The 24,961-nt window shown below is 45.0% G+C and overlaps 1 protein-coding gene across 12 annotated transcripts in view; it reads left to right on the forward strand.

The window, feature by feature from the left end:
• CELF2 (CUGBP Elav-like family member 2) overlaps nucleotides 1-24,961 on the forward strand; it is a 558,667-nt gene that overhangs the window by 300,497 nt on the left and 233,209 nt on the right. The window contains exon 2 of one of the 12 annotated variants that reach the window (XM_055543527.1): nucleotides 9,393-9,470. The exons of the other annotated variants lie outside the window; for them this stretch is intronic. Within the exon in view, the coding sequence (XP_055399502.1) occupies nucleotides 9,393-9,470 (78 nt within the window). The remainder of the gene's footprint in view (nucleotides 1-9,392; nucleotides 9,471-24,961) is intronic. 12 annotated transcript variants of the gene reach the window in all.

A 24,961-nucleotide genomic window follows, 5' to 3' on the forward strand; every position in this document is an offset into this window, starting at 1 on the left:
TCACTTTTTTGGCACCACTGATTCAAATACTAGCCAGAACCTAGGAGAGTTGAGATGGGGGGGTGGGGGGGGAAAGTTCATTAAATTGACATGTTGGAACCTCTAAAAAGGTTCTCATGGAGTACTCATTTAGAAATAGATGAAAATTTGAACCTATAGATATATAATTTTTTTTTTTTTTTTTTTTTTTTGCCTGAAGTACTTGATTCATGACTCACCTTTCTGGTGAATGGTTTGCTAAAGGGTTTTCCCATGTGCCTCTCTTATAAAAGAAAGATTTTTTTCAGGGTGCATTGGTCATTTATTGACATACTTTCTTCTAATTTCCTCATAATATTGGTGCTTTCTTCCATACATTTTTAACTCACAGAAAAGAAAAACACATCAAGCTTTGTTCTGGGGCCAATAGCATGCCACTCTCGCCTACTTTTCTTTTCCTGGAGGGACTTCCAGATTTTCCTGTGACTTTGGCCGGTTGATCACAGAATGGTAAATATTCCAGTGAACGGAGCCTGGAGCCCTGGATTCCTCCTTTCTGGTTGGAGCCAGGGTTCTGTGGAGGAAAGGAATAAGGAAGGGAACATAAATAGTAAGACTCCATGTGGATATAGAAAACAAACTTATGTTTACCTGAGAATAAGGGGTGGGGGAAAATTGGGAGATTGGAACTGACATATGCACACTGCTATATATAAAAATTGGAACTTTCTCTTCTTGGGCTTAACATCCAACTAGAGAACAAGAAAGTGGGTTTTCCTGGATTCTTCCTTTTCCTGGAGGGAAATGAACTGTCCACAAGATGGTTTCTTTTCTCTGCCCATAATTATTAGAAAAATTGGAGAAGGAAATGGCAACCCACTCCAGTGTTCTTGCCTGGAGAATCCCAGGGATGGGGGAGCCTGGTGGGCTGCCGTCTATGGGGTCGCACAGAGTCGGACACGACTGAAGCGACTTAGCAGCAGCAGCAGCATATATAAAATAGATAACTAATAAGAACTCAACACTCTGTAACAGCCTGCATGGGAAAAGAATCTCAAAAAAAAGTGGATTGTATGTATATGTGTGGCCGATTCACCTTACTTGTGTCCCTGAAGCTAGCACCACGTTGTTAAATCAACAATACAATTACAAATTAAAAAAAAAAAAAAAATTCAGACTCCAGTCCCGTCCACCCCCATGTTAATCCCTCACTTAAGCCCCACTGTTTTTTTCTCAAGAGTTCAAAACTCTTAATTACTTCCCAAAAGACACATCCAAAAATGATACCCAGCCTTTAGCTCCTTCTAGCAGAAGACCCTAAAGAAAACCTGTCCAGTAGGCAAACTATCTTTTGTTGAAATTACAGGAGAGATCAACTCAGTGACCTGGCCCAGGTGATGACATTCCTCTCAGCTTTTCTGGATTTCTGGGTCATTCAGCTGTTTATTCTCGTACAGAGTATTGGTGGCTGCCACGGGTAAGGCGATGTGCTGGGTTCCCCTGCAGAGCAGAAAGCATGGTGGCCTAAGAGTCTTGAAGCATGGGCCCCAGGTTCCACTGTGCTGTGAGTGACTGAGTGAAAAGAAAACAGTGTTAGTCGCTCAGTCATGTCCAACTCTCTCTGACCCCGTGAACTGTAGCCCACCAGGCTCCTCTCTCCATGGAATTCTCCAGGCAAGGGTACTGCAATGGGCACCCTTTCCCTTCTCAGGCACTCTTTCTGACCCAGGGATTGAACCTGCTCTGCTGCATTGCAGGCAGATCCTTTACCATTTGAGCCATCACTGTATGCAGATTGCTCCTCCTGCCTGGCTTGCTCCTCTCTCTCCTGTAAAATGAAGGGATTACTTTGAGCTCTGAGATCCCTTCCAGTTCTAAAACTTCTGTGATTTTCTGATTACAAATCTCTCGAGCCAGTAATTCATGATTCCAAGTTTAGGCTGAAAACTCAGTTCTTTCGACTCTCAGCCTGAAGCATATGGTGGCCTGTGAAGAGGTCCATGCTTGGAGATGCTTGGTTGTCTTGCCTTGTAAACCTACTGAAGATGCTTAGTGTAGATGGCCAGGGAAGCCAGACTTCCAGACAGACACATCAGAGCTTTGCCGTCTTTTGAATAGTGTGTGTTGTTTACCCTTTTGTACTAACTGGCAGTTATGAAATCACTGGTGTCTTAATGCTGCTTAAAATGGGGTGAGGTTTTCTACCTTATACTGATATCTGCAAGCAGATGCCAGATGAAGAATTCCACTGAATTAAGAAAACATGTTGTCTTTCTCCCTTCAGAGGAGTCACCTATGCAGACAGATCCCACCCCAGGCCCCATCCCTACATGTATTGTTTCCTGTGGTCCCGGTTTTTGTTCTGTCTTGACTGGCAGTGAGGTCAGAGGTCATAATGACCCTTCTGTTCTTATCACAGGCTCTGTTGATGGTTGACACCTCCCTTGGGGAAATAAAAATGAGCTGGTGAAAGACTTATCTTGACAGATGCCCACAATCAGGGCTATGCCAGTTGACATGTTCCTAATAATAAGAAACAAATGTGTATTTCCGCTTCTTGACTTACTTCGCCAATTCCTTACAGGAGACCTTGAACTTAAAATGTGATTAAATAAGAAGGAACTGGAGAAGGCAGTGGAGACCGATGCAGAGGGTAGTTTGGTGACTGTTTATGTTATTTCTGTCCTCTCCATGAGTGAGAATAACCAACCTGTGAATGACAAAAGATAACTCAAGTTTTGTTGTTGCTGTTTAGTCCCTAAGTCATGTCCTGCTCTTTGCAACCCCATGGACTGTAGCCTGCCAGGCTCCTCTGGCCATGAGATTTCCATTTCCCAGGCAGGAATACTGGAGTGTGTTGCCCTTTCTGCCTCCAGGGGATCTTCCCGACCCAGGAATGGTACTCGGGTCTCCTCCATTGCAGGTGGAATTCTTTACCACTGAACCACCAGGTAAAGTGAAAGTGAAGTTGCTCAGTCATGTCGAATCTTTGCAACCCCGTGGGCTGTAGCCCGCCAGGCTCCTCCATCCATGGGATTCTCCAGGCCAGAATACTGGAGTGGGTTGCCATTTCCTTCTCCAGGCGATCTTCCCGACCCAGGGATCGAACCCAGGTCTCCCACATTACAGGCAGACACTTTAACCTCTGAGCCACCAGGGAAGCCCAACTCAAGTTTTGCACGAAAGCTTTTACTAAGGTAGCACCATGTATCTTCCACTTTCCATATGCCTGCTTCCCCTTGTCCTGCAGTGGGTGAGAAATGCATTGGTCATCTCCTCCCCCTGCCCAGAACAGTTTCATGGTTTAAGAGCCAGGGCTCTGGCTTCAGACAGCTTGAATTGGAATCTGGATTCCATCACCTATTTGGACAGGCCTCTTGGTGTCTCGGTACTCAGTTTCTCCATCCTTAAAAAGAGGGTGAATAATGCTTTTCTTTTTAGTCATGTTGTTATTCAGTTGCTAAGTCATGTCTGACTCTGTGACCCATGGCCTGCAGCGTGCCAGGCTCCTCTGACCTCTGAGCAGGCTCCTCTCTGAGTTTTCTCAAACTCATGTCCATTGAGTCAGTGATACTATCTAGCCATCTCATCCTCTGTCGCCCCCCGCCCTCCCGCTCTCAGTCTTTCCCAGCATCAGAATCTTTTCCAGTGAGTTGGCTCTTCACATCAGGTGGCCGAAGTATTGGTGCTTCACCATCAGTCCTTCCAGTGAATATTCAGAATTGATTTCCTTTAGGATTGACTGGTTTGATCTCCTTCCTGTTCAAGGGACTCTCAAGAGTCTTCTCCAGCACCACAGTTCAAAAGCATCAATTCTTTGGCACTTAGCCTTTTTTATAATCCAACTCTCACATCCGTACATGACTACTGGAAAAACCATAGCTTTGACTATATAGACCTTTGTCAGCATTTAGCTGTAGGTTAGGATTAAATCATACTAGATGGGGAGGACTTTAACATAGGGCCTGCCATATAGTAATGGCATCCTCGTTGCTTGTCTCCCACGGCCAGTCTCAGCAACCAAAATATGAGCTGCTTTAGAATATATTTAAATTTTCAGTCCATCAGGCTGAACTCTAGGATCAATAATTCAGACCAGGCAACCCACTGTGAAGAGCCAGTCTAGGCTGATAGTCCGTGGTCTGAACTAATAATTATGGGCAGAGAAAAGAAACCATCTTGTGGACAATTCATTTCCCTCCAGGAAAAGGAAGAATCCAGGAAAACCCACTTTCTTGTTCTCTAGTTGGATGTTAAGCCCAAGAAGAGAAAGTATGTAATTCTGTGACTTAAATTGATCTGTAGTTTTATTGAAGGTATGTGCCAGCAAATGTGGTGGGAATAAACACCAATTAAGACATAGTTGTTGTATTTTTTATCTTGTTGGACAGATAGAGGAATACCCAGACACCTGATGGATTTCGCCTTTGAGTAAGTGTGGACTGGACATGGTCACCATGCTGAAGGTCTTACTGGGTTGAATGAAGGGATATAGCAGCCCGCAGTTAAATGTGATGTGCAGGTATTCCATTCAGTTCAGCTCAGTTCAGTCGCTCAGTCATGTCCGACTCTTTGCGACCCCATGAATTGCAGCACACCAGGCCTCCCTGTCCATCACCAACTCCCGGAGTTCACCCAAACTCATGTCCATCGAGTCGGTGATGCCATCCAGCCATCTCATCCTCTGTAGTCCCCTTCTCCTCCTGCCCCCAATCCCTCCCAGCATCAGAGTCTTTTCCAATGAGTCAACTCTTCGCATGACATGGCCAAAGTATTGGGGTTTCAGCTTTAGCATCAGTCCTTCCAATGAACACCCAGGACTGATCTCCTTAAAATGGACTGGTTGGATCTCCTTGCAGTCCAAGGGACTCTCAAGAGTCTTCTCCAACACCACAGTTCAAAAGCATCAGCTTCGGCGCTCAGCTTTCTTCACAGTCCAACTTTCACATCCATACATGACCACTGGAAAAATAGCCTTGACTAGACAGACCTTTGTAGGCAAAGTAATGTCTCTGCTTTTTAATATGCTACCTAGATTGGTCATAACTTTCCTTCCAAGGAGTAAGCGTCTTTTAATTTCATGGCTGCAATCACCATCTGCAGTGATTTTGAAGCCCAGAAAAATAAAGTCTGACACTGTTTCCCCATCTATTTCCCATGAAATGATGGGACCAGATGCCATAATCTTCGTTTTCTGAATGTTGAGCTTTAAGCCAACTTTTTCACTCTCCACTTTCACTTTCATCAAGAGGCTTTTGAGTTCCTCTTCACTTTGTGCCATGAGGGTGGTGTCATCTGCATATCTGAGGTTATTGATATTTCTCCCAGCAATCTTGATTCCAGCTTGTGCTTCTTCCAGCCCAGCATTTCTCATGATGTACTCTGTATATAAGTTAAATAAGCAGGGTGACAATATACAGCCTTGACGTACTCCTTTTCCTATTTGGAACCAGTCTGTTGTTCCATGTCTAGTTCTAACTGTTGCTTCCTGACCTGCATATAGGTTTCTCAAGAGGCAGGTCAGGTGGTCTGGTATTCCCATCTCTTTCAGAATTTTCCACAGTTTTATTGTGATCCACACAGTCAAAGGCTTTGGCAAAGTCAGTAAAGCAGAAATAGATGCTTTTCTGGAACTCTCTTGTTTTTACCATGATCCAGCGGATGTTGGCAGTTTGATTTCTGGTTCCTCTGCCTTTTCTAAAACCAGCTTGAACATCTGGAAGTTCACAGTTCACATATTGCTGAAGCTTGGCTTGGAGAATTTTGAGCATTACTTTACTAGCATGTGAGATGAGTGCAATTGTGCGGTAGTTTGAGCATTCTTTGGCACTGCCTTTCTTTGGGATTGGAATGAAAACTGACCTTTTCCAGTCCTGTGGCCACTGCTGAGTCTTCCAAATTTGCTGGCATATTGAGTGCAGCACTTTCACAGCATCATCTTTCAGGATTTGGAATAGCTCAACTGGAATTCCATCACCTCCACTAGCTTTGTTCGTAGTGATGCTTTCTAAGACCCACTTGACTTCACATTCCAGGATGTCTGGCTCTAGGTGAGTGATCACGCCATTGTGATTATCTTGGTCGTGAAGATCTTTTTTGTACAGTTTTTCTATGTATTCTTGCCATTAGAAATGTGAAAGGCTTGGGGGCCCTGAGAAAGGAGAAATGAATGTCTTTGGACAGGTTAAAGATGAAGTCTGTGAATCTGACTTGGGCCTAAAAAAGATAGGATGTTGATAGGCAGAGTCAAGGGTGGGGTTGGGAAAGAAATCAACCATCCTTTTGAATGTGTAAGTGATAGAGGTCACATGCAGTAATTCCTGCTTTTAAATGGAAAAGTCAATATATTGCTTAAAAAACCAGCCAATTCGGTTTTGGTGTAGAAATCTCAGGCCCTACCTGATCATGAATTAACAAGTCCCTGGGAAAAGGATAAAATGAAAAAGTGTTTTCTACCTTTCTGCCAAGAGTATGGAGAAGGCAATGGCACCCCACTCCAGTACTCTTGCCTGGAAAATCCCATGGATGGAGGAGCCTGGAAGACTGCAGTCCATTGGGTCACTGAGGGTCGGACACGACTGAGCGACTTCACTTGCACTTTTCACTTTCATGCATTGGAGAAGGAAATGGCAACCCACTCCAGTGTTCTTGCCTGGAGAATCCCAGGGACGGAGGAGCCTGGTGGGCTGTTGTCTATGGGGTCGCACAGAGTCGGACACGACTGAAGCAACTTAGCAGCAGCAGCAGCCGCAGCCAAAAGAATAATGAAAATCATGGTCTAGAGAGTATAAACCCCTTCAGAGAAAGTCCATTATCGTCTGCTGAGGTCATCAGTATATATGCTTTTAAATAAACCCAATGATCCTCTTAATATCTTATGGAAATGCAAGCTCCAGCACATTAAAAAGTATTCTGTTGGGACGCTTGGCTATTGCTGTATTTTGCCAAGTGTGTTTTTAGAGGCTTTGACTTCTTAAAAGTCTACAAATAAACACCCTGTGGTTTTATTAGTTGGTAACACAGTGATTTTCTAAATATTCAGAAGTACCTTTGTTAGAGTATCTTTCTATTTATATAAAATTTCAAGTATATGTTACATTGGTTTTTGCATTCACTCCTGGGGCTGTTTCTTCACCTAAGTTAACAAAAAAGAAAATGCATGTGACCTAAAGGTTTATATGATATACCATCACTGAAGACACGCGAGGTCATTTTCCAAATCTATATATAATCCATAGGGAAACTAGACCCAAAAATATAAAGTGCACTGACCCAACATCATACTGTCGGTGACTGACCGATCTGGTTCTGGAAGCCGGACTTTTTAACTGTTGGATTGGGGTTCATCTGTTACACCCTCATTCTGCCCATTAACTGGGAACTTAACAGGTTTTTAAGCAATGTAATAGAACACCATGGGTCTCTGGCCCAGGATGTTTCAGGTACATTTCAACTGACAAATTGTTTAAAAATAACAACAATACTATTAAGTTCTCCTAAGCACTGGTACATATATTCATTCATTTTATTCATCACAGTCACCTTGTGGTATTGATACTGTTATTCCCCCAGTTTCCAGATGGGCCATGAAAGTGTGTAAAGTTTACATTTCGCAGCAGGGGTGTGGCTGTGCGTTGCAGAGCTGGGATCCTGACCCCGGCAGGCAGAGATTCAGCACCTCTGTCTGCTTCCACTAATTGCAATCTGGTCACAGAGAGCTTTCTGTCCCTACCTCCCACCTGCCTGTGTCAGGAAGCAGTCTTGGTAATTCCTTATTGACTGTTCCTGTTGGCTTCCCAGGTGGCTCAGTGGGGAAAGAATCCACCTGCAATGGGAGTTCAGCCCCTGGCTGGGGAAGATTCCCTGGGGGAGTGCATGGCAACCCAGTCCAGTATTCTTGCCCGGGAAATCCCATGGACAGAGGAGCCTGGTGGGCTTCAGTCCAAGGGGTCGCAATGAGTCGGACATGACCGAAGCGACTGAGCATGCACTTTGTGAAGTTGCTACCATACAGAGGCTGTACCACCAGAGTTTCATTTGGATCCCGGATCTCTGTTCCATTTCCAGAGAGGCCCAGCGTACAGAATGTCCGGCATCAATCCAGACATTCATAACAAAGGCACGCTGGCACTGCAGCCGTGGTTTTGCCATCCACAGCAGCCCTGTGGCTGCAGGGCAGATCCACGGTGGAGAAGACAGTATCTCCCTGCTTGAGCAGGTGGTTGAAATTCCCTGAGCGTTTGCAGCCCCAGCACCATAAATTTCTTTTCATCTAGGGCAAGTCTGTTTTTTTTCTTTTTTTAATAAACATATTTGCTTATTTAGTCTTGGCTGCACTGGGTCTTCGTTGCTACACAGGGTTTTCTCAAGTTGGGGCTGGCAAGGGCTGCTCCTTGCTGCAGCGTGAAGGCTTCTCATTACAGTGGCTTGTCTTGGGGCATGTGGGCTGTAGGGCGCACAGGCCTCAGTATTTGCAGCTCCTGGAGCGCAGGTTCAGTAGTTGTGGTACACAGGCTTAGCTGTCCCGTGGTGTGTGAGATCCTCCCACATCAGGGATCGGTCCTGTGTCTCCTGCATTGGCAGGCAGATTCTTTACCACTGAGCCACCAGGCAAGCCCTCAGCCAAATCTTGACTTCGGGACAGGACTTCTAGTGGACAGTCCACACACCCTGGAGGGTACAAGCTAATAAACACTCCCTGCCTGGATCTAAAGCAGGGTGGGGACTAGACTCCAGCATCATTATATGTCACAAAAGGGTCTCATTGGGGAAGGTGGGGCTGAGCAGTGCCCCGTATTTGATAACATTGAAAGAGCTTTTTTCCTCTTCCACAATTAATCCATGTCTCCATTTGCACGTGTTAAAAAAAAAAAAAGAAACTGACAGTACCAACAACACGAGAGAAACGCCCAGCCTGAGCAATAAATCTCCGGAGGCATTCAGCAAGTGCCACGGGGCTCATTAATCTTGATTATTTCCCGTAATAGATAACTTCACAAATCAGCTATTATTCCTAATCATGCGCATAAAGATAACAACGGAGGGGTAATAGCTTCCTGCCTGGCGAGACCAAAATAAAATTTTATCTAAAAATGTGTTTCTGCACATTCCCGGGAAAGGTGCTTTCCTCCTTCTTAAAGGGGCAGGAGGAGATGGAGGGGAGGAACCACGGAGGAAGAAATTGATCATCGCGGATTGGGTTTTTAAAAAGAATTAGGTGTGTTTGATTTTCTCGGGGACACTGGCCGGCTTGTGTGTCAGCGTGTCGCTGGGAGGTAGTTTGGAGAGAGATTGGGCCATGAGAGACAGAGAGCTGTGCAGTTCCAGTCTCTCAGAGAAGAATACACAGGGGAAAAAACAGAAAGCAAGAGAATGATATCTTTTTTCTGTGAAGTTGACATTTTGGATTTCAGGATTTTTGCTGAGTTGGAGAAATTGCTTCACATTCCCAGACTGTGTTTATCTCCTCCGGAGTGCTCACCAGATACCAGGTACCAAGCAGAATGAATGGCAGCAGAAGAGTATGTGGATGATGAGAGATGGGTCTACTACATGTTGGAGTGGTGTATGGGTGGTAACATTTTTTGAATATGTGATACCAAGCTATCTTAAACTTAAAAACTCTCAGGTCTTTGGCAAGGAGCAAAAACATGTATCTAATTGAGTGTTGGAAAGAGGGCTCCCTAAAGTCACCCTGGTGAAGGAAATTACTAGCTCCCCCTCCTACACAATGTATTTCTGATGGCATTGTAGTTGATGTGGGCAATGGCTTTATCATCCTGTAATGACAAGCTGCACCTGTCCATCATTTTGTTATCAAAATGCCAGCGCACTGCAGCAGGGCCTGGAATGAGATATATCACATTTATGATGAGATTTGACTCCACAGTATTCAGTCAGCAGGAATAATTGACCTATCGCAACAGTATGTGCCCACGGAATCAGGGGCTCATCGATGCTGGAGAGTACTGGCCAGAGTCTGTTCTTCTCCAGGCACCTGAAGTTAAAATTCCACTCTCAGCTTCTCTGTTTCTACCTGAAGCAAAGCCATTCTGCTGTCCCTGAACTTCCCGGGAGGATCTGGAGGTGGTGATTCCCACAGCCACCTTCTGCCTCATTCAAATTTATTAAACATTATGGCAGAAGAATTTCTAGAACCAGTAAGTCAACATTTTCCTGCCAACACAGTCTGTCCTTCTGATACAGTCACAGCAAGGACAGAGAAACTGAATACCCTTAATGTGCGAGGCGGAATGTTAGACCCTGGGACAGAGACATGTCCCAGACATTATCTGTACTCCTGGGGAATGAGGCAGTCCAGTAGAGGAGACAGGATGCAAAAAACAAAGCTTTGTACAAGATGAAAGGTGTGCCAGGGTGAAGGTAGTGTTCCAATGCTGAGGACATTTAGGGGAGACAAAGTGGTTCATTAAAGAAGGGCGTCTCGGGTTGGAGATGGGAGTCTTGAGAGGAAGGGGACATATGTATGCCTATGATTCATGTTTATGTATAGCAGAAACCAACACAATATTGTAATTATCCTTCAATTAAAAATAATTTTTTTAAAAAAACACTTAATTGGAAATAGATAAATTGTTTGTCAGTTATATATGAAATAGGATGAGGTATAATCCGCCTGCAATGCAGAAGACCTGGGTTCACTCCTTGGGTTGGGAAGATACCCTGGAGAAGGGAATGACTACCCACTCCAGTATGTTCTGGCCTGGAGAATTCCATGGACAGAGGAGCTGGTAGGCTACAGTCCATGGGGTCGAAGAGTCAGACACGACTGAGTGACTTTCACTTTTCATATTTTAAATCGGCAGTAGGTATGATTAACAGTGAATATTGACTTAATAGTGAATATATAACATTTCATGATATATGTAAGTGAAATCATTACTCTGTGCTCTGTGCACCTTAAACTTATCTAGTACTGTATGTCATATCTCAGTAAAACTGGAAAAGAGGGGGAAAAAATGGGCATCAACTTATACCCACGAGAGGAAAATGCACTGAGGCTGCGTGAGTAGCGTGAGCAGGGCAAAGCCATGGGAGAAGAGTGACGAATCCAGTTGGGCTGGAGAAGGCAGTGAAGAATGGGAGACTGAGACGAAGAACGTTGATTGAGACCAAATTAGAACAGGCTTGGCACGTTGTGCTGAGGAGTTTGGACTTTTCTCAGTACACACTGGCACTCTATTAAAGGGTTTGAAGCAGGGAAATGACATGATTGGGCCTGAAGTTTAAAAAGATTAATATTATTTCAGCAATAGAATCGATGAGAAGAAAAAAAGCCTGGAAGCAGAGCCCACGTGTGTATTGCTGCTTGTCTAGACTCTTGAGATGATTGTGTGATTCAGTTGTGTGGATGGGTAAGCTGAGAAGACAAATGCCCTGGGCAGAACTGGTGGTTCTGTTGGGTGTAACAGTAACCTACTGCCACATAACAAATCAGCCCAAACTTCATGATGTAGAGCAACCACATCCCTGGAATCTGTGGGTGGGGAATTTGGACAGGACATAGTGATGATGGCTTGTCTCTGTTCTGTGGCATCTGGGGAAAGACTCAGAGGACTGGCGGTGTCTTTGAGAATGAGCATTGTCCCCAGTGTTTTCAATCACATGTCTATGTCAAGATAAACAACTCTGGACAAGAGAGTTGCCTGGAGAATCCCATGGACAGAGGAGCCTGGTGAGCTACAGCCCATAGGGTCACAAAGAGTCAGACATGACCAAAGCGACTTAGCACACGCACGCACAGTAGTCAGGGCCGTGTTCACTCAGTGACATGCTGTTGCAATAGGAAAGAGTCCAGCAGGAATGGAGTTCCACTTGGATTTTTACAGAGCTTTGGGCTTCTCTGGTGGCTCAGACAGTAAGGAATCCGCCTGCAGTGCAGGAGACCTGGGTTTGATCCCTGGGTCAGAAAGATCCCCTGAAGAAGGGTATAGCTACCCACTCCAGTATACTTGCCTGGAGAATCTCTTGGACAGAGGAGCCTGGTGGGCTACAGTCCATGAGGTTGCAGAGTTAGACACGACAGAACGACTAAAACTTTCACTCTCACTTGGATGTTAGGAAGAGTGAGGGATTGGAGAGGGGGTGGGTGGGGAGTCGGCAGAATTAGAAACGTGACAGTTACAATGGAAAGGAAGGAGGCCTTTGGTCCACGTAAAACCCAGGTGGGTTTGCTAAGTGCTTCTTTAGGAAGTCAGGCTCCTACTCACCTCCTCTAACCCCCACCACAGAGGCTGGGGTTTCCTCAGAAGCCAGATCTTGGCTGGAACAAACAATTCTTTTGCTGCCCTGACCTTTCTCTCATGGGCACTTTAAGTGGTGGGGTAGGAAAGGATCTTCTTAGGGAGGTGGTCTTGAGCTGTTGCGAACACTCCATAGAGTTTGTTCAAGTCTTTATCAGCTGGGGTCAGACTTAGCTGAAGGACTCAGAGGAACCAGGTGTGAGTGTGTGGTCAAGGAGAGAGTCTTGGTCATCAGACACATAGGATGCAATCACTCAGTGATGGAATAGATACAGAGTTTATGGTATTGCCACGTAATTGAAAGTTTTATAGCTACTTAAATGAGAACAGTAGCTATGAAAAATGGCTGATGTTTATTGACTGTCTTCTATTTGCCAAAATTTGGAGAAAACGTTAAGTGACGGAGCAGAGTTTTAGAACCTATTATGAGGCTTAGGCTTTACTTGCACCAATTTATAGATAATTGATATAGTCTAAGTGAAAAATCATGTGTGTACTTGCGTATGTAAAACACTTTTTAAAAAGTACAGACTGGAAATATATCAAAACACCAGTGGTAGTTTTGTTAGAGGAACAAGGTCCTATGTTTTCTTCTGTTTCCTGAATTTTCTATAACGTGATCATGTGTTTTAAAAAGATGTTATTGTCACCTTCAACACCATTCTTCGTTTTGCAGCCCTTGGGGAGTGTGGGCAAGGTCATGTGTTGACTTGTAAGTATCAGTGATTGGCATTACCTTTGGAAACCTTTCAAAGAGGATGTTTTCGAGCCAAAAGATATCAAGCAGTAAGAACGCATGAGCTTTCACCATGTTTTGTCCCACTGGCTTCCCCGAATAAAGTGACTCTAGAACAGCCTTACCAGCACCCCCCGAATTCAGGTCACGCTTTGCACAAGGTGCTGTATAGTCAGGGCGCTTAGAGAGTTAAGTGACATCACTTGTCTCCGGGGAGATGGTGGCTAAGGCATTCTTTACTGATTGGGGAGTAATACGAGGAAACATTAAACCAAACATGGAGGAAACACGCCCCCCACCCCCAAAGAAAAGTTCTCCCCTCAACCCCGCCCAGCACTGGCATAGCAGTTTCTGAAGTCGTTTTGTAGAAGTTAACCTTCAGGAAAATAGAACCTATAGGAAAATGGATAAAGGTTAGCAGTAGAATTCTCCTGAAGGACTAAAAGTGAGCTTCTGACCATTGAACTATCTCAGAGTGAAAACTGAAATTCTTTGTCAGAAAAAGAATTAGCGTGGGTCATTGACTGACTGATCTCATCAGTGAGGACTCCTATAAGGTAGTCACAAGGATTTAAAGAGCGTTTGAGGAACCAGGTGTTTATAAGGCATTTAAGAAAGAGTATTACGTTAGAATTTCTTGATTATATATTGAACTGATTAATTTCCTAGATAGCAGTGAGACCTCATGCTTTGGGGTACTCTTTTCAACTGAGGTAAACCTAGAAATTAACCTGTAACTCTCGATCAAATACTAAATAGCAAAATCAGACACAGGTATTTTCTAGAGAAATAATACTTGACCCATTAAGCAGTGCCCCAGTGTGACAATATGAGGACATGCTGTACATTCCCCCACATCCCCCCACCTTGTAAGTTTTAGGTCAGCTTTCCTAACCACACAATTTACGTTTTTTTCCTCCTTTGCAAAATGTTTTAAGGAATGCAGCACAACATAGAGCTCTCTCAGAGTGATGGTCATGATCAAAAGAGTCAGACTCTTGCCAGGGGGTCTTGTGGATACCCCTCAGCATTTTGCACCCTGATTTCAGGCCATGCCATCTTAGACTGATAAATAAATTCCACTTCACAGCTGAACAGATAGCCCATTGCACACACGTGCATGCATGTGGGATGCACATGTCTTATTTTGCAGCCATCTCTGAACTTGCAGCCTCACTTTGCACTTGTCACCGAAAGAGCAGATGCAGTTCCTGGCGTTTGGGTGCTGTGAAAGCCTCAGTGTGATCGTGTCTTTCAGTGTGTGTGACCAAAGGCCGTGCTTCCTGGCTGGCATCAGTCTTAATTTTCTGTTCTGTCATGGATTTCGCTTGCCAATAGATGCAGTATCACGTGGTCACTTGTAATTGTCTCCTAGCTTTTTTTTTTGCATCTGTTGGTATGTTCGTTTCCTCGCCTGCAGGAGGAGGTAATGCTGCTGTCAGTCATTTAGCAGGACGCTTGTCCTGTTTCCTCTTCAGATGGTGCTTCTGAGATGGCAGGAGTTTTGTTGTTGTTGTTCAGTTGCTAAGCCGTGTCCAACTCTTTGTGACCCCCTGGACCACAGCATGCCTAGCTTCCCTGTCTTCCGCTGTCTCCCCCCTTCTCCTCTTGCCCTCTGTCTTTCCCAGTATCAGCGTCTTTTCCAATGAGGCAGGAGTCTGGAGTTTGGGAATTAGTATACAGATTCCTCAGGACTGTTCCTGGGATTGGAGCCTAGTCTTAAAAGTCACAACAACCAACATTTGTTTGAACCTCCAAGTTCCTCGGTCCTGACAGAAAGTGCTATGAAATACACGCACAAATCGTTATTTGAGTATTTTAATGCACACCTGCTGCGCAAACCAGGCATGTGGAGAAAAGAGTCGGGGAAAGAGAAGGAAGAAGAGTATCTGAGATATTACAGAATCACACCAACAGCCATAAGGCATATTCCAGCTTTATAATGTTAACACATCACTACCTTAGTATCATCAAATCAGGGATTCCAGTGAAACTGTTTTGATGGGTCAGCAAACTTTTAAACAAAACCTGATGCTAATAAGGGCTTCCCAGGTGGCTCAGTGGTAAAGAACCTGCCTGCCGGTGCAGGAGATGCAGGTTCGATCTCTGGGTGGGAAAGATTGCCTGGAGAAGGAAATGGCCATCCACTCCAGTATTCTGGCCTGGAGAATCCCATGCTCAGAGGAGCCTGGAGGGCTGTATAGTGTTCATGGAGTCGCAAAGCATCAGACATGGCTAAGCATGCAGGTGTTCATGCTAATAGTAATCTCCACGTATAAAACAAGCAGTTTTGATTTCACTAGGGAACACCCTCTTTTTCACAAATATTATCCAGGCCCCTTTTTTTTCCTGCCAGCCGAATCAGCCAGTCAGTTCAAGTCGCTTGGCCCAAACTATAAATGTGCTCACAGCTTATCATTCATTTCTTGATCCCTGTTTTCAGCTAGAACCCCAGAATGGCGAATTAATAAGGTAAACCCGTGATAGAAGTACGGCAGCCTCAGCCTCCATCTCCACCACTCAGACTAAATGAACTCTTCTGAGGTCGAGTCAGTATTTTCCATCACTGTCATGGGCAATTAGTAGCCACTTACAATTGGTTCCAGTTCATTTCTGCTAATGGTATTAGGATGAGAGCCTATTGACCACATGATAGTCCAGCAGTTCTCAGACTGGATGTCCAGGTGGTGGATTGCAGGCCATTCCGTTTTTTCAGCCCAGTTTGGAGAACTGCTTTCTGTGGATTCCAATTCTTTAATTGTACTTTTGTTTATGAAAACGTGTCTTTATGGCGCATTAACTTGCTGGAGACCTAGCAGCCGGACTGAATTGAATTCCAGAGCATTCACTTTATGTTAAGTACATAACAATGACAGAAACCGCCTGTTATTCTAGAAATATGCAATCCTGTGTTATTCTCCTCAAATGCCGCCGTGTGTAAGAGTAGCTTTGGAAGAAAAGTATGTCAGAGTCAGCCGTGGTGGTGGAGAGTCTGGTTACCAAGCCGTGTAGTCCATTTATGGGCAGAGAACCACTTTGTTTTTTGAAATCACCTTGTCTGTCTCCTCCTGATTCTTATTTTAAAGAACTTGGGGATGCTGAGCAGATCAGGTGACTGGTTGAATGTGTTCTAACCTTCTAATACCGAAGTGGGCGACAATAAAGCTTCCATAGCAACCAGTTTTTTCCTGAAAACATCTTCTCTGGAAGGGGAGGGGGGGCATCAGGAAAGCAGGAGCCATGTCTCTGTACTAAATGCAGCTGCTGATTGACTTTTGAAGGTAAAAAAGGGGGCATGTCAAGCTCTGTGAGAAAGCGCTGCCTGGGGTGTGCTCATGCCAGGGTGTCTGTCATTTGGTTTCTGAAGCTTCACAAGGCAGCCTCTGTCGCTGGCAGATAAACCTTACCCACCAGATAAACATGCGCGAGACTGCCTGGTCTGAACTGCTCGAGTAGCAGAAGCTGAAAAGATCCTTGGGCCAGACCTTGAAGGATACACTGCACTTGTTTTAATTGAATATCATTTTGGACATTAATTAATGTGTCCGTTCTCATTTCCCCACATGGCAAATAAGGATGTGTAAAAACAGGATAATTACGTTTTGATATTTTGGGGTTAGAGTCAGAACTGGATTGGATTTGCTGTTGATCTTGGGCAGTGATTTATTATTCCTGTCAGTCATCGTACTCGCCTTCCTTTTCTGTTTCTCTTCTTAGTTCTGCACTGAGACGGGCACTGGCCCTGACACACAGCCCTGTCGTTTTGGGGGCAGGGTGTTTGCAAAACGGAGTTTCTTCCTGTGCTTGTGGGTCAGATGCTTTGAGTTTCGACCCTGAGAGAAGCAAGCACGTGCACGCAGGGACACCCATCCACACAATTGACCAGAGTCTGTGACTTAATTTAAAGGAGAATCCTTGCTCTGGGAGGCTGGGATGGGGCGGGGGGAGCTGCGAACTGCCTGGTTGTCTGCAGCCAGAGCGTGTCATCTGGACTGAAATCCCCTGGCACCATCCGAGTTGCCGTCCGTCATGGTCTTGCCCACATTTCAGCTCCCTGGTGTCCACTTACTGTCCTTGCCCCTGTGCTGGTTTACCTGTAACCAGGATGCAGCCCAGGGACATTTTAATCCATGTTGCCGAGGTTTAGCAGAGGCGTGTAAACCTCCTTGTCTTCTGCTCACGTTTTAACTGTGACAAGGCCTTGTCACTCAGAAACAGCCTCCCAGCTGGGGGAGAGGCCTCCTTGCCTTTCAGCTTGAAAGAGGTGGTGCTGGAATTTTTGTTTGGAGACCAGAAAAAGCAGGTGACAGAGGCAGAAGTGCGATCCTCCCCAGCAGAAGAATCTGGGCTGTGGGCGTTCATCGTCTCCACGGGAGACACTTTGAAATGAAATTCCTACAGAACAGGAGACCAACACTTAGAATCAGGAGAAAAGTGATAAAATCCATTGTGAAATTTCCTGTTGAAAAACGATGCGTATATTTTAACTGATTTGCAGAGTAAAACTATTTTTTTTTTTTTAAATTTCCTTGGTAGTCACAATATGCTTTCACATTTTGCCATATTTAGTCTGTACTGTCAGTGAAAGTATGTCTGGGCATCTCCCTCACACTCGCGGATATTAACAGCCCTTTTCTTTTCTCTTGCCTTTGTGCTGATATCAGATCTGATTTGACAGAGAAATAAGTAGCCTCATATTGACCTGCATTTGTGGCAAAAGGCATTAATGCACCAAATGCAGAGGACATATGTTTACTTCTAGCTCCAAATAACCAAATCTTAAATAATGCATTCCAGCAAGGTGATCTATTAGAACAGCCCTCTTAAGAAGTGCTGTGTTATGAATGGATGCTGCATTTAAAATATCCATTTCCTTGCCTTCCTTCTCCTAATTACATCTTTCTTTGTCTTACCTCTTATTTGCATCCCTGAAGCGCCAGAGAGAGGGAATCTGGCTGGTGGTTCCCCCTTTGCAAATCCTACTTAGGAGCAGCCCCTGTACTGTTGACTTAAGCTCATTTCTGTTCAAGGAAAACTGCCTTGCCAGGGAAAAGATGCTCACTAATCGCTCCATCTAATTAAAAAGAGGAGTAAATCACTAAAAACAAATTAAGCATCTTAAATAAAATGGAAAATAAAAGCGGTTAACAATCAAAGAGAGGAAACGCTTGCAAGTCTGGTTCCCCAGCTCACTGAAGGCAGCTGGGTTTGAGGACTGATCAAAGGGGTTGGCAGAGCTTTGCTCGGTGGAACCCCTTTGCAAAGAATGAGGCCAAAATGATTCAAAAAGAGCTTCAGGTGCGAGCAGTTCTGACGGTTTCCTGTAAATGAGGAAGCCACAGGTAGCCCTTTCTGTTGGGTCCTGTGGGACCTGCTCACCCTCTTTTCCTCCTTTAGCACAGAATAATGGAGGTGACTTTCAACCCCTGCCCACCCTACTTTAAATAAACTGGAAACTAATGAGAATTTTATATTTGACCTTAATCTGAAGAGGCCTGAAATAAGCTTATTACTAACCAGATCCTTCATCTCCTGCTTGAATATCTTTAGTCCTGGTAGCTGGTGTCTTCAAATGCATTCCAGCCCAGTGGAGTCTAAAGCCAACAGCGAAATGAAGTTTTTAATCACTGGTTCCAGAACAACGTGGTCTGAGGAATGCTTGTCAGTCCACACACAATTCTCCTGATCCTGCTTGAACTCTGCGATTTCTGCATTTTTCTATCCTATGCCATTTAGTGATTTAGAATATCCCCTATAAATATCCCAACAAAGGCGGGGCTGGTCTTCCCTTTCATTTTCCTCATGTGCCTGTGGGTATTGTCATAAAAAGCAAGAGAAAGGAGAATTATTTCAATGACCCATTAATATAAGAAACTTGCCTTTAAAAATGTTTCATGTCATCTTTTTCGCTCGATGGATATTCATAAAGAAGTTCCTTTTGCTTCTCAAGTGCTCATCGTGAAAGAGATGAAGGACAGAAGATTTTAATTTCTGAGTTGGGTGGGTTTAGGAGAAGAGGGGTAGATAGGAAATGGAAATCTGAAAACATGAGAACACCCAACAGAATGACCTACTTGATTCCAGTCCTTGACCTGGAAACTCTTGACTCCCACTGTAGTAAGTTCCACCTGACTCTGAACCCCAGGTCCAGAGATTGGAAGGAGTCCAGTGTTTTGGTTCAGTGGCTAAATCTCACGTCACCCTGACTGACTGACTTGAGTCTTTAGTTCTGAAATCTGTCCCACCCTGTCTGCCTTGTGACCAGGTGCCCACATGAAGGCATGTCCTGCTCTTCCCCTTCCTGCTTTTAGGGTCCTGCTGGGTTCCTCGGTTTCTCTGGGGTTTTTCTGATACTGTGTGCCCTACCAGGGACACCCGCTCACAGTGGTTCTTTTTCTGATCAACTATGCTGTTGTGGGAGGAGGGAATGGCAACCCACTCCAGTACTCTTGCCGGGAAAATCCCATGGACGGAGGAGCCTGGTGGGCTGCAGTCCATGGGGTCGCCAAGAGTCGGACACGACTGAGCGACTTCACTTTCACTTTTCACTTTCATGCATTGGAGAAGGAAATGGTAACCCACTCCAGTGTTCTTGCCTGGAGAATCCCAGGGACGGAGGAGCCTGGTGGGCTGCTGTCTATGGGGTCGCACAGAGTCAGACACGACTGAAGCGACTTAGCAGCAGCAGCGGCATGCTGTTGTGATCACCTGTGATGGGTCTTCCCCAACTAACCACAGGTGGGTCTCTTCTCCAGGCTCTGGGGTATCCCCTCTCCCGCCACCAACCGTCAGATTCGAACACACCAAGTCACATAAAGTTGGGTGTTGTCCTTCAGTCATTGGGCTTCAGTTGTTCAAGTGAGCACTCGCCAGAGGCCATGAGATCTTGACAGCAAACCACAGTGTCCCCCGTGTATTAGCCAGAAAAGCAATTCAGAATTATTCTTCAAAGGAAGTCTGAGAGTTCATGGAGGTTTCAAGTTTTATCTGTTTGAAAGGTGAAGTCTGTTACACATGCCTAGATTTTTCCTTCTTTTTTTTAACTGGAGTATGATTTACAATTGTGTTCCTTTCTGCTGTATAGCACAGTGATTTGGTTATACATACATACATTCTTTTTCATATTCTTTTTCCATTGTGGTTTATCATGGGATATTGAATATGGTTCCCTGTGCTGTACAGTAGACACATTCTAGGTTTTATATTGACACATGTCTAGGTTTTATCCCAGTAGGACTGGGATAAAGAAGCTCATGAGCAGAATGGCCTTTGCCATGGAGAGAGAGAGGCCCTCGGAAAGCATCACCTTTTCTTAACGTGAAGGGTCAGGGTGCAGCATGCTCGGGGCTCTGGCTCCACTTAGCAAGTTGAGAGATGTGTCTGGTCCTTCCTTCTGCTCTGTCCCCTTCACCCCAGGGGTCAGTGGGAGTCGGACTTCAGCTCAGGCCCCAGGGTCCTAGAGGGAAATGAAGAAGCAAGTTTTGAAAAAGGAATTACAGAGCAAGGGAGGACTTAGGAGAGAAGAGAGAAAAAAAATAGTAAGGAAAAGAGGAGAAAATGAGATGACAAATTCCATAAGCCTCATCTGTCCCTTTAGAAAGGAGACTGTTCAAATGACCCCGTCTCATCTGTTTTTTTCCTATTTAAGAAAATTCATAATAGGTACAAATACACAGACTTCCCTGTGGCTCAGACAGTAAAGAATCCACCTGCCAATGCAAGAGGTACAAGTTCTGTCCTTGGGTCGGGAAGATCCCCTGGAGGAGGAAATGGCAGCCCACTCCAGTATTCTTGCCTGGAGAATTCCGGTGGGCGGCAGTCCCTGGGATCGCAAGGAGTCAGACAGGACTGAGCAACTTCCACAAATACATGTAACGAGTAAGTTGTTTTCTCTGTGAAATAGAAAGGGCCCCACTTAGAGTCATCTGTTGCATCTTTCTCTCCTGTGGTTGGGAGCCTCTATCTACTCATCAGTGGTTAATTCCTTTGGACTGACCGGCAGCTGATTTCACAGAGACATGACACTCCCTTTGCTGTTGGCCCGGGGTGAGGACAGCTTCCCCATACTTCTTTCCATCCTCTCGGTTAGAGTATGGTCCAGGAAGGACTATGTGAAGCTGGGTTTGCCTTAAAACGTGGATAACGGACAGAACTCTAGATCGGGTTGTGTTATGGGAAACACCAGGATGGCTTCAGGTGAAAGTGCGGCCAGAGAATGAGGACTGTCCTCCTGGGGACAGTATGACTGACGGCCCTTGGCCACCAGCCATCCCATCTCCAAGGATCTGCGGGTGTGCGAGTCCGTCGGGAGGCATTGTTTGAACAGCCAGGCACCATGTGAGGGGTGCCTTGATGAGGAAGCCGTGTACTCCTGGGGTCCCCTCACCTTCCGATGGAGCCCCGGTGGCTCTGCCCTTCAGTGTAAGTGATGCAGAGCCCCCATCCATCACTTTGGACAGCGTGGTACATCCGAGGAGCAGGGAGCTTACACAATATACTCGGCAATAAGTCACAAAAACAGTCGTATTTTTTAATAATACTTTTGAAGGAGAAAAATCTGTTTTTCAGTAAATTCTGACATGGCTTCCCTCCAGATTGTATTACTCACTTAAAATTATCTTAGGGTCGACTTTTTTTCTTCTGTTCATTGGCTTTTTACTAGGTTTCTGCCTAAGACAAATACATTTCAGAGGCAGATTAAAAAAAAAGACTAGCTTCTGGGTGTGGGATTCTCAATTTCCTTCTCTTTCTGCTTTTGGGTGATAGTAAGCATGTTAACACCAGTGTACTCAAATTCTGAAATTTTGTAGTTGCTGTTTACGATCAGAGAAAATTATTTCTCAACACAGTCCTGTGTCATTACCCCTATATATTTGACTTTTCTTTGTGAAATATCTTATTTATCCTCACTGCTGTGTAAATTACAGTCTGTCTGATAAATGGTAGGTTGCTATCATTTTCAGTGGTAGAATTCTGAATTTGTTACATATTACGTAGTTACCTCTGTTGATGAGAACTCTGCATTCCTACTTTCTTCAACACATAGTTTATATTTATAATGCAAAATGGCCCAGGGTCAAAAAGTTGATGCTGTAGGCTCTTGGATGAGGGTAATGCTAATTGTAGAAACTCTTCCCTCTCCTTTTCCATTCCTGCGATGTCAACACGTTATTCCTAAGTGACATGGGGCTTTCTGTGCAGGGCCAGATGGGAGTTCCTAATAAATCAAGGTGGATTATACTGTCCAGGAAAAGAGAAGGTGCCAAAAAGTCTGTGAAATTCATTCTTCGCTGGCAGGAAAGGATGATACTCAACCCCACTCAACTTTCCATTTGTCACATCCCACCACCAGTTAAATGTTATATCTATAGGTTTTTATTTAGATTATTTTTAAATTTTGTATTTTTAATGTATTTTTGGCCATAGCATGAAGTTTGTGGGGTCTTAGTTCCCTGACGAGGAACCAGACCTAAGCACTTGATGGTTAAAGTGCTGAGTCCTGACCACTGGACCGCCAGGGAGCTCCCGAAGCATTAATTCTAAATCCACGAGTGGAATAATGTGCAGAGTCTTCCAGGCCAGAAAGAGGTCCCATAGCATTTTATAACATGAGGCCTCTTGGAGCAGGGAGAAGTTGCCAGCGCACAGAAGCATGCAAACCCGGTGACCAGCACCCTGGAGGAGAGCAGGAGCCGCCAACTCCCCTGCCGTGTTGGATGAAATGGGAGGTCTCAGATACCAGCTGTCTGGTTTTCTTCTCTTCCTTCTATGAAATGGAACGTTGCATTCAATGAAACAAAGCCGGGCAAAGAAGGCACATGTGTCCCTAAATAACCTTTGCCACTATCTTCCCCACCCAGGGATTGAACCCAGGTCTCCCACATGGCAGGCAGATTCTTTGCCATCTAAGCCACTGCTGCTAAGTCGCTTCAGTCGTGTCTGACTCTGTGTGACCCCAGAGATGGCAGCCCACCAGGCTCCGCCATCCCTGGGATTCTCCAGGCAAGAACACTGGAGTGGGTTGCCATTTCCTTCTCCAGTGCATGAAAGTGAAAAGTGAAAGGGAAGTCGCTCAGTCGTGTCCGACTCGTCGCAGCCCCACTGACTGTAGCCCACCAGGCTCCTCCGTCCATGGGATTCACCAGGCAAGAGTACTGGAGTGGGATGCCATTACCTTCTCCATCTAAGCCACTAGGGAAGCCCATTTTTATTTCTGACTCTTCCATTTCTTTTATTTTCAGTAAAGTGTTTTAAATTGGAGGATAATCATTTTACAACGTTGTGTTGGTTTCAGCCATACAACAACAGTGTGAATCAGCCATAGTATACATATGTCCCCTCCGTCTAAAGCCTCCTCCCCAAACCTCATCCCCCGTGCTGCCCCTCTCGGTCGTCACAGAGCGCCAGGCTGCACTCCCTGTGTTACACAGCAGCCTCCCACTAGCTAGCTGTTTACACGTGTAGTGTACATATGCCAATGCTGCTTTCTGCTGCTTTCTCAGTTCCCCCACCACCCTCTCCTTACCTTGCTGTGTCCACAGGTCTGTTGTCTATGTCTGTGGGCATTGCTTTTCATTGGACATTTGAGAGAGATTTATTAGGGAAATCAACATGGATTAAATATGGAGGCTGGGGCTTGCGGATGGAAGGTGGGGAAGGAGGCATCAATGATGGTCCAGGGATTCTTGTGTACTTGAATGGAAGATTGTGGCAGCCAGTTGGAGACTTAGTTGCTTTGGGGAAGAGATCAGGAGGGTCAGGTTTTAGGAGGAGGTTGCAATACTTGGAGACATCCAAGTGGAGATGGCGGATGGAAGAATGGATGTGCAGACCTGGATGGCACAGGGAAGGCCTGGGTGTGAAGATGCAGGTTGGGACTGTGAGTATGTATGAATCGTTCTGGATGGGAATATGGATCAGGTCACCTGACGACTCATCAGCTGGTAAGAGTAAGAGGAGGAGGCCGGGGGTAGGGGACTGGGGTTCCAGGATGATGGGCATCCAGAACTCAAGACAGGAGAGCATTTCCAGGTCAGAGGAAATGACATCCTCGGTAATGGGGTTCATGGCTTTCTCCCCTAATTCAGGCCTCGTCGGTTGTTGCAGCATCGTAATCTGAACTGCTTTGTAGAAAGATTGGCTGTGCCAGGTACACAGCAAGGATTCACCCTCCTGGTTGCTGACTGGTATATCTTTACCACTGTGACCCACAAGAAAAACTTCCAGCCTCTGCGTACTGAGCCTCATGTCTCCCCAGCCTGGAATCATTTTGCTTTAATATCATCCTGTGGGAAATGAATCTAGTTTATTGCTCTGTTCTTTCTATCGTATATGGGATCCTAATGATCTTTCCTTTGTCGACAATTTGGATAATGACAGGAAAGCATCCTCATTGCTGAGTTGCCCTGATTTTATAGCAGTTTCCTGGAGCAGGCATCAGACGCCCCTAATAACATGATAGTCCAGATTTAATAAATGTATTTTCCAAAGTGTTTTCGCTTCCACGTAGAAGCAGAGGAGCCCTTTATTGAACTAATTATAATGTCAGGACTATTGATAGCGCTGCCCTGGTTTTGAGTGGAGGAGCAGAGGAAGCTGCCCACCCCCCAACTTTATTTACGCATTGACGTTTCCGAGTTTGAAGGTTTGACGCTTGTTATTAGATCAGACTGTGATCCAGTGACTCCACTGCGGAAGCAGAAATAAATTCATAAAAATAGCCATGGTTGTTTACAAAAAGCTTTTCCAGTCCAGGACCAAAATAGACCCTCAATTAGATGGCAAGATATTTCCCCCAATATGCCAGTTTTAAAATTATCGATTGTGAAGAAGAGGCAGTAACTGGTGCTTTTTGAGGGGTATTGAGATAAGAAAAAAATGCTAAATATTTCAGCAAGTCTTGATTCCTCAAGTAACTTTGCTTTCCCTGTATAAACAATGCCCTCCTTGAGGATAAAACAAAGGCAAGGGCTGTTGATTTTTT

This window comes from Bubalus kerabau, chromosome 13 (assembly GCF_029407905.1).
Source record: "Bubalus kerabau isolate K-KA32 ecotype Philippines breed swamp buffalo chromosome 13, PCC_UOA_SB_1v2, whole genome shotgun sequence".
NCBI classification, from domain to species: Eukaryota; Metazoa; Chordata; class Mammalia; order Artiodactyla; family Bovidae; genus Bubalus; species Bubalus kerabau.